The sequence below is a fragment of the Microtus ochrogaster genome, chromosome 18 (assembly GCF_000317375.1).
Source record: "Microtus ochrogaster isolate Prairie Vole_2 chromosome 18, MicOch1.0, whole genome shotgun sequence".
Lineage (NCBI taxonomy): Eukaryota > Metazoa > Chordata > Mammalia > Rodentia > Cricetidae > Microtus > Microtus ochrogaster.
In genome coordinates this window covers 64,233,889-64,252,410 of record NC_022020.1, presented here as the reverse complement: position 1 = coordinate 64,252,410, position 18,522 = coordinate 64,233,889, and the positions used below count along the sequence as shown (strand labels likewise).

Here is an 18,522-nt window from a genome sequence, read left to right as displayed (position 1 = left end):
GAAAGTATGGAATATATACATATTAGAGTACTACTCAGCAGTAAAAAACAAGGACTTCTTGAATTTTGCATGCAAATGGATAGAAATAGAAAACACTATCCTGAGTGAAGTAAATCAGTTCCTTTTTTTTTTAATAGGTTCATGTTTCTTTATGAGCATAAAGGCAACTGTTGGATTATGAGTCTTTTTTATTCTACAGGAATTTGTTTTTTTTCTAATCATTGATTCTTTGGAGATAAATCAACGTGATTGATCTGTAGAAAAAAATCAATCGTGCATCTTACATTTCTGTAACAAAAGTGTTGGCAAAGTTTAGCTGTTGGTTCTTACTCTGTTTTGTAAGAAATGCTCTGTCTTATACTTTTATTCAACTAACTATGCTAAGTTTCTTTTGGACTGTAATGGTCTTTTCTACCCCAGTCCCCAACCATTCTTTAATAGACTTGATATCTAATGTGCTTCTTTATTAAAACATGAGATTAATGACTCCATAATCAACAGAGTAATCTTTTATTCTAACAATAAAATGTAAACCATTTTGAGTCAGATATTCTCATTTTTATTAAACAAATTCACTGTTTTCTCCCAACTATAAAGTACTAAATGCAAAGTGTCTAAGATGGTACATTGTCACTGATGGTACTAATGGTCACTGGTCACTGAGGATATTGTAAAGTATCAGTCATAGTTAAAGCCAGTAGTGTAGCTCAACTTTGAGGAGTATAAATTCCCACAACCATTGGCTGCATCCTGAGAATACCTGTTGATGGCTCTGCACAGTGCTTGGTTACTGTGGGCATGATTTTCTTCTTTAGCAAGTCTCGGGAATTAGTCTTTTCATCTAAAACGTAGTATTTCAGAAACATTTAGTAATTACACAGTAGGAATTCTATGCCATTTTTAGTACAAATGGCAATTTCTGAATTGCTAATAGATATAATTTGTGCTGAGATTTTACAGAAATTGCCGAAGAAAAAGAGCTTTCTTTCCTGCTGAGATTAGTTTATGAAATAATTCAAAACATTTTTAGACAGCAATTGAGCATGATTATGGATATAAACATATTGAGTATAACTCTTTGTTACACACAGAATTGTATGACGATGCAGGTAGCTTCCGTGTGTACAAACTGGCTCTAGCTCTTTAAGCCACAGTAGCCATTTACTCCATTGTTCTCTTGTAGAAGTTGCTGGGTCTTACACCTGACACAAGAATAGCTTTACAGTTTTGTAAGCTTAACTGAAAATATTGTTATTTGGATTATTTTTTCTAAAGGATATAGAAGCAGAGAGGGAAATCAGAGAAGCTTCACCTTTCACGATAGCCTCAAACAGCATAAAATATCTTGGGGTAACTCTAACCAAGGAAGTGAAAGATCTATTTGACAAGAACTTTAAGGCATTGAAGAATGAAATTGAGGAGTATACCAGAAAATGGAAGGATCTCCCTTGCTCTTGGATTGGGAGGATCAACATAGTAAAAATGGCAATTCTACCAAAGGCAATTTATAGATTCAATGCAATCCCCATCAAGGTCCCATCAAAATTCTTCACAGACCTTGAGAGGACAATAATCAACTTTATATGGAAAAACAAAAAACCCAGGATAGCCAAAACAATCCTATACAATAAAGGATTGTCTGGAGGCATTACCATCCCTGACTTCAAACTCTATTACAGAGCTACAGTGATGAAAACAGTGTGGTACTGGCATAAAAACAGAGAAGTTTACCAATGGAATCGTATAGAAGACCCGTATTTTAACCCACAAGCCTATGAACACCTCATCTTTGATAAAGGAGCCAAAAGTATACAATGGATTATTTTTTCTTTCTTTTCATTTTTTTTTTCTTTTTGATACAGGGTTTCTTTATGTAGCCCTGGCCATGCTAGAATTTACTATGTAGACTAGGTTGGCCTCCAATTTTCAGAGATCCACCTGTCTCTGTCTCCTAAGTGCTGGGATTAAAGTTATGCATAACTGTGCATGCCTAAAATTATTGTGTTAACAATAACTCCAGTTGCTTGTTTTTAAAATTATTTTTTAGTTTTGTTTTTTGCTATGTCATGATTAAATATAGGGCCTCATATGTGCTAGCCTGCTGCTGAGCTATTGTCTTCAGCTCCAGAAGACTTTTTCTGGATTAAAAAGAGGAAAAGAAAACCAAAACGAGCAAAGTAGCAAAACCTTTCAGTTTTAGTAATCTTAAAATGTATTAAATGATGAAATTTATTTTATGTTTGAAAATAATGCAACAAATCAAGTACTAAAAGACACTAAAGCAGATGTAGGCTGTTGTCCTCTGAAAACTGGTCTGTTATTTACATATGTTCATATGAATGGTTTTTCTATTCTGAGAGCTAGTAAGTCAAATATCCTTAGTCATGTTTGGATCTATTGACTTGTTCATTATATGTTTGTAAGGCTCAGTGTCTGTGCTGAAAAGCATACTGGTATTATATTTCATGTGTGTGTGTATGTATGTATTATATTCTCCTGTTTCATAAATATCAGACATTTAGAGTTTTCCTTTTTAAGAGCTTTTTAAGACTCGTTGGTACTCAGATATTATCTGTGTGGTCATTTAAAGCAGAAGGGTGTCATCTGCTGTGATGTGTGTGTGTGTGTGTGAACAATGTAGATTTCATGCAAAAAATTTCTAGGGAAGTGTACTTTTAATATAGTTGAAAGTCCTAATTATATTTAAAATTATATCTTACAATTAGAGTAATCTTAGCATACCTTTTGAAAGCTAATGTCAGAAGTAATTTACTCTGAGTCAGCATACTTTCAATGATAGAAATGTGTTTGTGTGCTTTGTTGAGTTTAACTATTGGTTGAAGTATTAATACATTTTTGTTGAGGGGATTTTGCTAATTTCTTTATTCCTTTTTAGGTTTTGTATGAACAATTCAAGTTTTTCTTGAATCTTTATTTTCTGGTAGTGTCCTGCTCACAGTTTGTGCCAGCATTGAAAATTGGCTACCTCTACACCTACTGGGCTCCTCTGGTAAAATACTTCTATAGTTATGCTATATTATTTAATGCTTAGTATATCAAAGTTGACTGTATTTTTTTATATGGCATTTCTGTGCATCATTGAACTCTTGGTAAAGGACCATGCTGAACTTCCACGAGTCCTGTAGTGTGTTGTCAGTGCACTGCCTGCAGAACTGCAGGAGTGGAGGTCCCTCCTCCTGGAGGGGTCACAATGTATCTTGCCTGTGGCCCTCTACATCTGTACTGGGATAGCGGTGGCCTGCCTGCTCCTGCTGCTCCTGCCTGTGCACTGCAGGAACTGCTACTGGCTGTCTCTGTTGATTACTCTCCTGACACTTGGTTGATGGTGAAAGTTCTGAGGTCTTTGGTTGCAGGATAGTTTCTGGTTGCTTGTCCAGTGTTTTCTCAAAGGCTGATAATGGTATACCTTTTTCAGATATATTCTTTCTTTATAGTTTTAAATGATTTGTTGATTGTTTTTGCTTGCTCTTTCTTTGGTTATATGATCAGAAATATTGCAACAGATAAACTTATTCCCTCTGTGCAAGAAGGTGAAATGTTCAGGTGTCCTCTAAATGTGACTTTAGAATTGAAGGTCTAAGGTCTGCTCTTTAGCTGATCCATGCTAGGTCGTGGCCCTTTTCCCACCTAGAGACTTCTCAGTGCGGCTGTAGAGCTGAAGGGGAGTAAGGTCCTTGGCCCAGGTCAGGTCCAGTAAAGTTGTACTGAGGCGTTACTAATGACTTCCAGTCCACAAGCCCTAGCAGTACGGTTTATTTGAGGAATAACAGCAGCATTCCATAGTTGCATGGGATATAAATACAAAATTACTGAATAAATTAATGCATGTTTTACTTGCTAAATGTTTTATTGTTGTGAAGAGACACCATGGCCATGGCAACTTTTATAAAGGAAAGCACTTATTTGGAGTGGCTTATTTACAGTTCAGAGGTTTAGGTCATTATTGTCTTGACAGGAAGCATGAAGGCATGGAGGCAGACATGGTGCTGGAGAGGTAGCTGAGAGTTCTTCTGGATTGGCAGGCGGCGCTCGGCTGGAAGAGAGAGTGGCACTGGGCCTGGCTTGAGAATCTGAAATTTTAAAGCTCATCCCCAGTGACACACTTCTTCTAATAAGACCACATCTACTCCAAGGCGACACTGTCAATAATGATTTTCTTATGAATCTGTGGGGGTAATTTTCATTAAAACCACCACAAGCAGTTAGGTTCAAAGAGACATTGGCACTGATCTACAAGAAAATCTGATTTTTGACACACAACCACTGTAGCATAAATCTGTGTGGACCACCCCTTTAGAGGGTTATCAGTATGTATTAAAGACCTTTAAAATGAACTTACTATTTTGAAGGGGTTTATTCTAATGTGGTGCTTAGTAAGACCAAAAAACGCTTAATACTGTTTTTGAGACATTTTAGTATAAAACTGCAAAGGCTATGGAACTAGAAGGAAGTCCACAGGAGAGCCAGAGAGGTGTGGAGGAGTGAGGGAGAGCAGTAGGGCGTGTGAGACAAGGGGGCTGTAGGGAGTGGGTGGGAGTGTAAGGCAGGGGTGGGAGTAGAGGGTAGAGCCAGGAGGAGAAAAGAAACTGTTTGTTTGAGAAGGCGGTAATGAAACGGAATACTATACATGCTCATTATAAGATCTTAAAGTAGTGTAGGCTGAATTCACAACTCTTGCAGCTCATTTGTGTCTAGCTCTACCACAGGTAATGTTGATAACGTGAACAAAGCCAGACAAAATCCTACCCTAACAGAACCTGAATTGTCAGGGAGAAGATAGTTTAGAAACAGATACTGGGCGAGGTCAGAGAACAAGTGCATAAACTTGCATTTCACAGCGAAAACAAAGCCCGGAACAAAACTCCGTCGTTTTCGCGCGGCCATTCTCATTCTGCTTCACTGTGAGGTAGCGTCGGTGGCTGGGCAAATGTTTGCGTGACTACCTTGATCTAACTGTGTGATGTTTTATGATAAAGTGATTTTTAATAATAAAAATATCAAATCTATCTTATAATTCTGAAATAAATTCCATATGGTTAAATTAAAAAAAATTTCTTTGGTGAGTTTGTAATTAAAGAGCCAACAACATACCAAAAGCCTGTTTCTGAGATTTGATGATGAACCCATGTGCTCACCAACTCTCAGATTTCTGCTAAATCAAATGTTAAGAGACATGTCCACAGCACAAGCATTCATCAGTAGTCATCCTTCTGATCTCTCAGATACAAGTTTTGCTACTGCAAAATCAAGAAACAAAAGAAAACTTCAAAAAATAATTCAATTCTCATATCTAAATTTGACAACCAAATTCAAGTCATGAAAGAAATTAAACAAAAAGGACTTTTCATTCCTACCCCTTACTTGCATAATGAACTAGTTCATATTAAAATACGTATCTAAATACAATTAAAGCCTTATCAGCCCAAAAAATGATAAAGCACTTTAAGAACAAACGAAGCCAACAAACTTAAAATGAAGTCAGAAGAGGAAATGGGTAAAAACATGAAAGCAAGGACACTGCCTTAGTGTACTGTATGTTCTATGGATGCATAAGCACTTGCACATGTGCATGCGCTCACATACATATACACACAGAGACATACACATACTCATACAAATACAAGTTCATTCTAAACCTTGGGTAAAATAACCAACTTTATGAAAAGATCAAATAAAATTCTTAATGAATTATCCAAATAAAAGCATTTTCCTTTTTTTTTTTTTCTCGAGAAGCCTTTGGGAGACAGAGCCAGGCAGATCTCTATGAGTTGAGGCCAGCCAGGTATATATAGGGTGTTTCAGACCAGCCAAGACTACATAGTCAAATCTTAGTAGTAAAAAGGAATTAACTAAAAAAAAAAAAAAAAGCTAGTGAAACCAGAGTTAATAATAAAGGCAAAGTGCCAAAACAAAATATGACTAAATACACTTTGCCTCAGATTTTCAGGAATTTGTAGTCTCAAACTATCATTGTTTAACTCGAAATAAATTTTAATCCAAACTACAAATATCATTTAAATGATGAGCGAATTATAGAAAATAGGGAAAAATAAATACATTATAAGCATAAATATGATTTTATTTAGTATTAGCAAGTATTGTTTTAAATTTTCTTTAATGCTATATTATCTTTATCAGAAATAATAAAAGTAAGCCAGATATGGCGATGTGCACCTTTTAATCCTAGCACTGGGAGACAGAAGCAGGCAGATCACTGTGAAGCTGAAGCTAGCACAATCTACCTAGTGAGTTACAGACTACCCAGGCTACATGGTAAGGCCTTCTCAAAAATGAATAAATAAACTCTAAACTCCTAGAAAGTATGTAGCATACATAATACTTTCCAAATGCATATAAGTAGTTATGAAGAAACAAATTATTAATTACAGCCTTCTTCAATAGCAAAAATTTAGAAACAACCTATCAAGAGAAGGGGCATATACATTACAATATAATCTAATTAAAAATAGAGAAATAAAGATGAAATGGATATACATGTGCAAAAATGGACCAATCTCATAAATCTATGTTAAGCCAGAATAACATGTTGCAGTAGGATACAAAGTAAGGTAACTTTCACAGAATTCTTTTAAAGAATATAAGACAATAGTGTACCCTATTGTACTGATATATTCCTGAGTCCTAAAAGTTACTAAGAAATGCAGAAAGTTACAATCTTACCTTCTATTCAGAGCCTATGTCTAGTGGCCTACAGAGCAAGTCCTAGAATGGCCAGGGCTATACAGAGACACTCTGTCTCAAAAACCCAAAGGAACAACAACAGTAACAGCAAAGAGCAAATCAAAACAAAAAAGAAAACAGATAGGCTTCTATTGGATGATAATAAAATATAGTAAGATAAAGCAAAAACTTACATGCTCATTTATACTGAGCAAACTTCAGGAACAGAGACCTATTTCTTCACACTCTCGGTAATCATATCAAAATACTAAACTGGAAGCCGTAATATATATGTATATTATATAGGAATATTATATGTTATATATAATATTATTATGATCTATAAGGTAAAAAGAGAAGAAAGATAAAAATAAGATAAAATGATGATAAACAATAATGGATCAAATTTTAAAAAGTAAAGAATATTCCTGATACACATTGTGAGTCAAGGAATCTTCAAAGATATCCTTGGGTTCATTTTCTTTTGTGCATCTACTGCTGGACATACAGCCAGCCACCTGTAAGAGTAGTTTGCTTCCCCAGTGATACTCTTGAAGGAAACTAAAGTTTCATTTGCAAGTGGTTATCAACTGGAGATGGTTTCTGGGTTAGGGATGGGGACATGTGTCCACTTCTCTTTTCAGCTGTAGGACCCCATCTGCTGAGACCTGTGCAGACCTGTGCAGACCTGTGCAGACCTGTGCATGCTGCCTCAGTCTCAGCTCATATGTGCATTGCTCCTGTTGATTTAGAGGGCCTGGTTTCCTGTGGTGTCCTCCGACTCTTACACTTTTCCTCCCTCTTCTTTATCTTCCCTGAGCCCTGAGGGGAGGAATTTGGTGGAGAAGTCCTGTTTAGGACTGAGTGTCTCAGAGTGTTCAAGGTCCCTCACTACACAGTGTCTGGCTGTGAGTCTCTGTGTTTGTTCCCATCTTCTGCACAGGGATGTATCTCTGATGATGGCTGAGCAAGGCACTGATTTATGAGTATAGCAGAATGTAATTAGGAGTCATTTTATTGATGGTTTTCTTTGTTTCCCTCCCTCCCTCCCTCCCTTTCTCCTCTTCCTCCTCTCCTCCTCCTCCTCCTTCTTTTCCTTCCCCTCTCCCCTCCCCCTCCTCCTTCTCTTCCTTTCCTCCTCTTCTCCCCTCCCCCCCTCCTTTTTTTTTTTTTTTAAAGAAGAGTACTATTTGCTTTTTCTCTGTCTCTGGGCTATCTAGTCTTAGGTTGTTCACCCAAGCATTGTTGTATATGGGTTCCATCTCATGGGTTGGGCCTTAAGTCAATTCAGGAATTGGTTGATTACTTACACAAACTTTGTGTCACCATGGCACTAGCATATCTTAAAGGCAGAATACCATCGTCCATCCCAGAGTTTGTAGCTGGGTTGGTGTTCATATTCTTCTTTTGGTAACATTCTTGTACCAAAGACAAGGCTCTGTGTAGGCACCAGCTCAACCCTCCATGTGCAACTAGTTGTGTAGGCATTATCTTCAGCAATGGGACTTGCTACCATTTTGTCTAGAGCAACCTATAGTTTTGGCCACAGCCTGGGTTGTTTGTGGGTTAGAGTTAAACCAAGATATTTTATATTACTTGAGGCTATTGTGAAAGGTGTTTTCTCTAACTCTTTCACTGTCCATTTGTCTATTGAACATAGGAAGGCTACTCATTTTGTGAGTTAATTTTGTATCCTGCTAAGTTTGCTGAAAGTATTTATCCACTGTAGTAGTTTCTGAGTAGAATTTTTCAGGTTGGGTATATATCCTATCATATCATCTGCAAATACAGATACTTTGACTTCTTCCTTTCCAATTTGTATTCCTTTGATCTCTGTCAGTTGTCTTATTGCTCTAGCTAAGACTTCAAGTACTATATTGAATAGGTGTGGTAAGACTAGACAGTCTTGGTCCTGATTTTAGTGGAGCTGCTTTGAATTTCTCTCTAAGTTGATGTTGGCTATGCACTTGCTATAAACTGCCTTTATTATGTTTAGGTATGTTCCTTGTATCCCTAATATCTCCAGGACTTTTATCATGAAGGAATGTTGGATTTTGTCAAAGGCCTTTTCTACATCTAATGAGATGATCATGCTTTTGTTTTCATTTTATTTATATGGTGGATTATATTTATTGACATACATGTGTTGTATCGTCCCTGCATCTCTGGGATAAAGCCTAGTTGATGATGGTGGATGATTTTTTTGATGTGTTCTTGGATTTGGTTTATAAATATCTTATTGAGAATTTTTGCATCCTGTTAATTAGGGAAATAGGTCTGTAAACACCTTTTTTTTATTTAGTCTTTCTGTGGTTTGGTTATTGAAGGTAACTATGTCCTCACAAAACAAATTGGGCAATGTTCCTTCTGTTTCTATTTTGTGGAAGAATCTGAAGAGTTTTAGCACTAACTTCTTTGAAAGTTTGGTAGAATTCTGTGCTAAAACTATCCTCCTTGGGTTATATTTTGCTTTTTGTTTTGCTTTTGTTTTGGACTTTTAATGACTGCTTCTGATTCCTTAGGGGTTATAGGTCTATTTAATTTGTTTATCTGATCTTCTTTGATAAGTAGTATGTATCAAGAAAATTATCCATTTCTTTTAGATTTTCCAATTTAGTGAAGTACAGGTTTTTAAAGCATATCCTTATGATTCTCTGCATTTTCTTGGTATGTGTTGTTATGTCCCCTTTTCATTTCTAATTTTATGAATTTGGATATTTTCTCTTTGCCTTTTAGTTCATTTGAATAAGGCTTTGTCAATCTTACTGGTTTCCTCAAAGAACTCTTTGTTTCATTGATTCTTTGTATTTTTGTTTGTTTCTATTTTATGAATTTCATTCCTAAATTAGAATATTTCTTACTGTCTTCTCTTTTTGGGTGTGATTTCTTCTTTTTGTTCTAGAGCTGCTAGGTGTGCTATGGTTACTAGTATAAGGTCACTCCAAGTTATTGTTTAGTTACTAAGTGCTGTGACCTTGCCTCTTAGAACCATCTTCATTGTGTCCCATAAATTTGGATATGTGGTATATTTGTTTTCATTCAATTCCGGAAAATCTTTAATTTCATTGTTTCCCCATTTTTTTCTTTCAATAGTTAGTTCAGTTTCCGTGAATTTATAACGTTTTTGTTGTTTCTGTTTTTGTTGATAGCCAGTTTTAATCCACGGTGGTAGATAGGATGCATTGTGTTATTTCAATTTTATTTTATTTGTTAGACTTGCTTTGTGTCTGAGTATGGGTCAATTTTTGCAAAGTCCCATGAGATGCTGAGAAGAAGGTTTTGTGTTTGGGTGAAATGTTGTGAAAACATTTGTTAGGATCATTTGGTTTATGTCATCTGTTAGCTCCAGCATTTCTCTGTTAGTTTTGTCTGGGTGATCTGTCTATTGCTGAGAGTTGGGTATCGATGTCTTACTCTCAGAGTATGAGGGTCAGTATGTGGCTTATGCTGCTGTAGTAGTTCTCGTATGAACTTCAGTACATACATTTCTAGAATTGCAATGTCCTTTTGGATTTTTCCTTTGAGTATGTAGAGTCCTTTCCTGTCTCTTCTGATTAGTTTTGGTTTGAAGTTTATTTTTGTCAGCTATTAAAATGGCTATACTGACTTGCTTCATGGGTCTATTGACTTGGAATATCTTTTTCCTCCCTTTACCCTGAGGTGATGTCTATTCTTGGTGTTAAGTTGTAGTTCTTAGATGCAGCAGAAAGATGGGTCCTTTTTGTGTATCCATTCCATTAGTGTGTATCTGCTTATTGAGAAATTAAGACCACTGAGTTGAGGCATATCAATGGACAGCATCTATTGCTTTTTTTGTTGTGGTAGTGGTGGTGTGTCTCTCTGTGTGTTTCCCCACTTTTGATTTGTTTCTCCCAGATTATTTCTTGTGTTTTGTTGGGTGTGATTAACCTCTTTAGATTTGAGTTTTCCTTCTAGCCCTGTTTTTAGGGCAGGGTTTGTAGGCAGATACTGCTTAAATTTGGTTTATCATTGAATGTCTTACTTTGTCCATCTATTGTGATTGAAAGTTCAGCTGGGTATAGTGGTCAGGGTGGACATCTGTGGTCTGGTAGAATCTGTAGAACATTTCCCTGCCCTTCTGATATTTAGAGTCTCCATTGAGATGTCACTTGTTCTAATTTGTCTGCCTTTATATTTTACTTGGGTTTTCCTGTTTCAGTTTATAATCTTTCTTTGTTCTGTACATTTAGTGTTTTAATTATTATGTACTGAGGGGAATTTCTTTTCTGGTCCAGTCTATTTGGTATTCTGTATTCTTTTTGTACCTTAATAAGCATTTCCTTCTTTCGGTTAGGGAAATTCTCTGATTTCCTTTAAAATTTTCTGTGCCTTCAACCTGGGTTTCTTCTTCTTCTGTTCCTATTATTTGGTTTTTTCAGACTGTTCCAGATTTCCTGGATGTTTCAGGAAAAGTCATTTTCTTTGACTGAGATATCTATTTTTTCTATTGTGTTTTCAAGTACTTGAGTCTCTCTTCCACATCTTGCATTCTGTTGGTGAGGCTTGCCTCTGAGGTTATCCTATTAGAATTCCTAAATGTTTCATTTTCAGATTTCTCCCAGTTTTGGTTTTCTTTATTCCATTTTCACTTTCAGGTCTTGAACTGTTTTATTAATTTTCTTCCATTGTTTGTTCCTAGATCCTTCAAGAGATTTATTCATGTCCTTCTTAAGGACTTCTATCATGTTTATAAATGCAATTTAAAGGTTGTTGTCTTGTACTTTTAGCAATGTGGCAATACCCAGTCCACAGGGACTGTTGTGGTATGTTTTCTGGAATCTAGTAGAGACATACTGTCCTAGCTGTTTGTCATTGTGTTTTTATACTGACTTTTAGTCATCTGGGCTTGGGAAAGATTGTAAATTCTGGGTGCTGATACTTGGTCTTGTCTTTGGTGGGTATTTTGTTCCTTGGGTACTGTGTCCCTCTCTGGTTCTTTGGAGAGTGTGATGGCTATGTGTTGTCTGGTAGGTAATTCTTCTGGGATCCTGAGAGGCATTGCCAATGTGGGTTCCAGGTAAAAAGTATTGGGACCTGATAATTAGAAATGGGGATGAGCTGGTTTGGGGGCTCAAGGGATACACAGGAGGGATGAAAGCAGGGAGTTCCACCATGATCTGCTTAGGCCCCTGGGAATGGGAGCAGAACGTGAAGAGAGGCGACAGCATGTAGTCTGCTACAGAGCTGATGATGAGACCTGGGAGCTGGATGTGGAGGAGAGGAGGGGAGAAGCTCGGAAGCTCTGCTGCTTGCTTCACTGATCTCTTTGCTTCTCTGGCAGCCTTGAGTGGAGGATTCCTAAAGAAAGCCTGCTGGAGCTGGGGCCTGAGGGAGCAAGAGGGGTGGGGAGGAAGGCTGGAGATCTGTGTGGTCTTGTGGATATGGAGGCAGAGAGGAGGGGGTGCTGCAGCAGGTTGTCTACTGCAGACCTGGTGGTGAGACTAGGATGAATCTGGGAGGACTGGAGCTGCATTCAGCCTGCCTGCTTCCCTGGCTGGAGTCTGTTGTTTTCTTAATGACACCATTCTGACTGGGAGGAGATGGGATTTCAGTGTAGTTTTAATTTGCATTTCTCTGATGGCTGTTGAAGCTAAGCATTTCTCCATATGCTGTTTCTTGGCCATTTGTGTTTCATCTTTTGAGAACTGTTTTCATTTTACTAGCCCATTTATCATTTGGGTTGTTTGACTTGGTGCTTTTTTTAATTGTTGTTGTTGTTTGTATATTTTGAAGTTATTACTCTATTTTCTTCCATCCACAATAGTTCCGTTTTCCCATGCAGGTAGTCAGTGTGGATAAGAAATCAGCTTAAAAAGTGTCATATTTTTTCAGTCCCGTTCTTCTTTTTTCTTGTATTTAATGTATGAGTGTTTAGAACTGGAGTTACAGGGTGCTGTGAGCCACCAACTGTATTTAATGTATAAGTGTTTAGAACTGGAGTTACAGGGTGCTGTGAGCCACCAACTGGTTGCTGGGATTGAACTTTGTTCCTGGAAGATCTGTCAGTGGCCTGAACTGTTGAATCTCCTCCCTAGCCTCTAATTTTTTTCTATAGTTTATATTTTTTATAAAATTTAATTTATTCAGCCTTCCATTCATTTGGATCTTTTTTTAATTAGAAAGTTTAAATTTATACAATAAGAACTAACAAAAGATATGTTATCAAGATCAAAATAAAAATGAAACTCACAGGAAATTGTTAAATATGTAGAAATTTGCAAAAACAGGATATCACAACGTTTTCAGTAGAATTACTAATCAAGCAGAAATATATCTGGAAGTGAATTTGAGTAATTCCTAAGAGAACATAATCAAGAGTTTAAATTTTTTCATAAATGATTAGATGCTAATAGAATCAATCATGACTTTTTAGGTTTTAAATATAGCATAGATAACATTTACTGTGATTTAATTATAGGGTAATTTTCTGTTGAGAGTAATTTTTCCCCTGTCACAGGCCCCTTTTCTAGTTTCCTGGCATTTACCCTCCCTCACTCCCACATATACACTTATATAAAAACTACACACATGAGAAAGAACACATGGTTTTTGTCTTTATGAGCCTGTGCTACCTCATTTTATGTAATTTTTCCAATTCTATTAATTTTCCTGCAAGTTGCATAATTTTATTTTTTCTGTATGGGGAATAAAACTCATTGTTCATATGTGTACCATATTTTTATTGTCCATCTATCTGTTGATGGTCATCTAGGCCAAATCAATGTCCTTGCTGTTTTGAATAGAGTAGTGGTAAAGCTGGTCATGGCAGTGTCTCTATTGTAATAGGCAAAACCTTTGGAAGACCCTGCAGTGGTATAGCTGGGCTTTATGGAAGTTTTGTTTCTAGCTTAGGAGAAACCTCCAAACTGATTTCCACAGTGGCTTTACAGTTTATATCCCCAGCAGCAGCAGGAAGTGTTCTTTCCTATCCCAGCATGGTTGTTCCTGAGATAGTCCTTCTGACTGGGATGAGCTGGGCTCTCAGGGAGGTTTTGATGTGTGTTTTTCTGATGTGGAAGGACGTTGAACACTTTAAAAAATGTTTATTGGTTATGTTAATTTCTTTTGGGAACCCTCTGTTCAGCTCTCAGCCTGTTTTTTGTTTAGTTTTCTGAGTTCTTTGTGTGTTGTCGATGCCCCCATTTACTCTGTACTCAATTAGCTTTTTATTTTGCTGTACAGAAGCATTTTTAATTTCATGAGGCCCCATTTGTTGATATTTGGCCTTATTTCCTGATACTGAATTTCTATGAAGTGCTTCTTGTGCCCATACCCTACTATTTTTTTCCTGCAGTATTTTCAGAATTTCAGGTTGAATGTTAGATTTTTGATCCATCTGAAGTTGATTTTTGGCAGAATGAGAGAATACAGGTCTAATTTTGTTCTTCTACAGTTGTTAAAGAGGCTGTTTTCCCAATGAGTAGTATATGTGTTTTTGTAGTGTTTTTATTTTCATTCATTTTGTGTCTTAGGGAGTAATATAAATTGAAGGGGAAGAAGTAAATCTAAATAATAATTTCCTCTGCTTTTTTTATTGTGCTTTCTAAAATACTTTTTGTTTTATAGGGATTTGTCTTGGCTGTTACTATTGCACGAGAAGCGATTGATGAATTTCGACGTTTTCAGCGAGACAAGGAAATGAATTCACAATTATATAGCAAGCTTACAGTAAGAGGTTAGCAAGAGACTTTTAATCCTCCTAGCATTTGCATAGTATAAGCATGTTAGAGTTAACATAGAAAGGGGAGCATGCTCGTTCTGGGCTTGAAAGCTCATGTGACTACATATGGGCTCCCATTTTCTTATAGTTTATAATGCTAGAATTTCAGGTGGAGTTTTATTCATTTTCTTACATGTGTATGTATGTGTGTGTTTTACATGTGCGCATATGTATATTTTCATATTTATACACTAACAAATGTTTGCATACACTTACACAAACCTATATGCTGTGCTCTGTTAGAAAGCTGTAACAGATATGAAAGAAACATGTGCTGTGTGATCCACAGTAGCTCTTTAAAGCACATCTTAATTTTAATGACAGCCACAGAAGTCAATGTTGATATCATGGCATTAAGCATCTGAGTAAACGTCATTACCCAGTGCACTACAGGTGCATACACATAGTGCTCTCCCCGCATGTGGGCCTTTACAAATGCCTGAGAGTCATTTTCCTCATTTTGAGTCTGTATTGGAGTCAGTTTATAGGGAAGAGAATGGGGCATGCTGTTACAAACAGGGTTTGTGATAGTAGAAAAGAGACCTAATGAGTAAATAGTGCAGGGCACCCTTCAACTCTAAATGGGAGCTATAACCTGGAGTTCTGTTGAGAAATAAGGTCCGAGTGGATATTGTATGTTCTGTCTCTGGACATATATAATGACTAACTTACTCAAAAAATCCTCTTATGCCTTTTGTTTTTAATACCTTATTGAGTATGATTTAAGACTTACGATCAGTGTTTTTGCTCTGTTCATCAAGTTGTGTAACCATCACCATCTAATTTTAGAACATTTTTAGCATTTCCAAAAGAAACCAAAAATTCACTGGATCATCTTTTCATGTTTTCCTCCTTTTCTCCCACTGAAGCCCTAGGTGACCTCTGCTCTACTTTTCCATCTCTAGTTTTGCCTACTCTGGACAGTCAAATGTATGGAACCATGTACTGTGAGATCTTCTGTCATTGGCTTCTTTGTCATGTTTTCAAGGCTTAGACATGCTGTAGCATGAAGTAGTGTTTTATTTTTGTTGACAAGACCTTGCTGCAGACACACCACATTTTGTTCATCTAGTCAACACTTGTGGGCATTTGAGTTGTTTGTATTCTGTAACTGTTACAAATAACCACACTCCTATGAACATTGTTTATCAGCTTTTCATAAGCTTCGTTTTCATTTTTCTGGGCTATCTTCCAGCAGGGAGGTTCCTAGACTGGGCAATGAAAGAACCACCACCCTACTTTTTAATTGGCTGTATCATTGGCATTCTTGCCAACAGTGTACATGGGTTCTGATTATGCCATGTCTTCATCAGTTACTGTCTGCCATGTTTATTGTAGTAGTATGGGTTTTATTTGCATTTGCTAATGATTATTGAGATTGAGTGTTTTTGTGTGTTTATTGGACATTTGCCCACAATTGTATATTCATTCTTCAACTACTTTTTAACTGAACTGTTGGTCTTTCTGTTGCTGAATTCTAAGTGTTCCTTTGCTATCTTGGGTAAGCCTTTGCCAGATTTATGATTGCAATATCTCTCCCATTTTGTGGGCCTGTATCTTCACTTTCTTGATGCATAAATGCTTTATTTGGTCTGATTCATCTACTTTTCCCTTTTGTTTGGTGTTGTAGCAAAGAAATAACTGGCCAACTTTGTAATGATTTCTCTTTTTTTCTATTGGCTATAGACTTACCTCTACATTTAAGTCTGGTCCATTTTCATGTACAGTGTGTTATATTGGTCCACCTTGGTTTTCATAAATATGAAGTTATTTGTAACCATATGCTAAAAGACTAATCTCTCCACTCTATTTTTAAACCATTAAAAGAAATGAAGTGAGTTGGAGAGATGGCTCAGTCAATAAAGTGCTCACTACACAAACATAAGGACTTGAATTAGGATTCCCAGCACCCATGTAAAATGTTGGGTATTGGGATGAACATCTGTAATGTTGGATATATGTTTGGGGAAGGGAGACAGCAGATTCCTGAAGCTTACTGGCCCAATCTAGCCATAACATTGAGTGCCAAGTTAGTGAGAAACTCTGCCCCCAAAAGAAGCAAGACAATGGAGAAAGACACCCAACATTAACTTCTGACCTTCACCTATGTGTGCATACACACATCAACACATGTAAGTACTAGAAAAGAAAGATTTATGAAAAAGAACCTTCAAATGGCCAGGTAAATTAGGTTTGACTTTATATTATATTGAGAACAGTTTATAGATTCTAGCTTATTATGAAATTAATTTTACTTTGGTATTTGTAGTTAAACGTAGTGTATTGATGGAGAAAAATAATTGCAGACTTTTTCTGATGAAGGTCAGATGTGGCCCTACAAGACATGAAGTTTAAACCAACTGTCTTTCCCCTGATCAAGAAGACAAGGAAGCCATAGGAGAAATTGTAGAAAGATATCAAGAGAATGATATATGAATACTTAGAGAATAACTATAGAGATATGGCAGTTATATGAATATGTAAAAGAATTCAGGGGCTGAAAAATAGCCTAACTAATAAAAGAAACTTACCAGAAGGTTTTAGTCTCAGACTTAAGTGAACTGGAATGTCAGTGACCTTGACTCTATGTCAGGTGAAATGATCCAGTTTGAGGGGCATAAAACAAACATAAATGAGCAGTTCTTGAGAGGCATTACAACAGCATAAAGTGTATGACATGTCCGTCATAGAAGTCCTGGAAGAGGAGGCAGAGAAAGGACAGAGTAGGGAAGAAGTAACGGCAAGAAGCTTGCTCTGTTTGATCAAAGACATGAACCTGTGCCTTCAAATTCCAGCTACCCCAAAAAGGATCAAGAGGAAGAGGTCATCACTGAGGCACGATCAGACTGTTGAAACTTGGTATCCTGGAGGAAAGGCCAAAAGCAAAGCAAATAGTCCAGATGTGATGTTCTCAGATCAGCAGTCATGGAGGTGACAGGACGGACAGGCTTTTACAGCAATGAGAGTTGGACTATCAGCCAGGTCTTCTGTCTGGTAAACCCTGAGTTAATAACTGAAGAAGGCCCTGGCAGGGGTGATGCACTCCTGTAACCCCAGCACTTGAGAGGCAGAGGCTTATAGATCTATTTGAGTTCAAGGCCAGCCTGGTCTACAGAGTGAGTTCCAAGGATTGCCAGGATTGTTACAGAGAAACCCTGTCTCGGGTGGGGGAGACAAAAACTGAAGAAGGAATTAAAACATTCTTAGATAAAATTCCCTGATAACCTTTAAAATTGTTTACGTGCGTGCGTGCGTGTGTGTTTAGTATCTGTACATGGCATGCACATGGATGTTAGAGGACAGCTTACAGGAGTCAGTTCTCTCCTCCTACCATTGTTTCCCAAGGATCTAGCTGGGAGAATCGGGCTCAGCAGCAAGGGACTTTACCTACCGAACCTTCTATTTGGTCCACTGATTGGCTTTTATGCACCGAAGAAAATTGTCAGAAAGTGGAAAAAAGGGCCAGAGAGATGACTCAACAGTTAAAGTCACTTGATCTTGCATAAGACACAGGTCAGTTTCCAGCACCTACCTCAGACAGCTCAAAACCTTCTGTAACTCTACTTTTAGGGGCTCCTGTGCCTTCTTTTGACCTCCTCAGACATGTGTACCTATTGATACATAGAACATACACTTAGCTACAGATGTGTAATAATAGATAAATAAATATTATAAAGGAAATAAAAACAGAGAAGGAGAAAATATGTATGGCCTGATAAAGACTCAATATCCAGATAAGTAAAGAACTTTGCAGTTTACCAGCAAAAGAAACTCAACTTAGAAATGGACAAAGAATCCAAATAGGTGTTTTCTTTTTCAAATAAGATAAATAGCTAATAAGCACATGGTGTTCAGTTAACATCATTAACTCATAGGAAAATGCAAAGAAAACCTCAGCAAGGTAATGCTACTAGGTAGGCCATCACTAAAGTATTGTAAGATGACAAAGTGTAAGGGCTGATGTAGAAATATCGGTATCCTGGAACATTATTTGGGGTATTATCAGTGTCTAATCAGTCACAGTCACATACTTCATGTTTAGATAGAATTTATTTTTTTTATATTTTTATTTTTTTATT

General features: G+C 37.0%; 1 protein-coding gene across 2 annotated transcripts in view; it reads left to right on the top strand.

Annotated features, from left to right (window-relative positions):
* Atp9b (ATPase phospholipid transporting 9B (putative)) overlaps positions 1-18,522 on the top strand; it is a 204,261-nt gene that overhangs the window by 25,321 nt on the left and 160,418 nt on the right. For both annotated transcript variants that reach the window (XM_005356314.3, XM_005356312.3), the window contains exons 4-5: positions 2,897-3,010; positions 14,290-14,398. In XM_005356314.3, the coding sequence (XP_005356371.1) occupies positions 2,897-3,010; positions 14,290-14,398 (223 nt within the window). The remainder of the gene's footprint in view (positions 1-2,896; positions 3,011-14,289; positions 14,399-18,522) is intronic.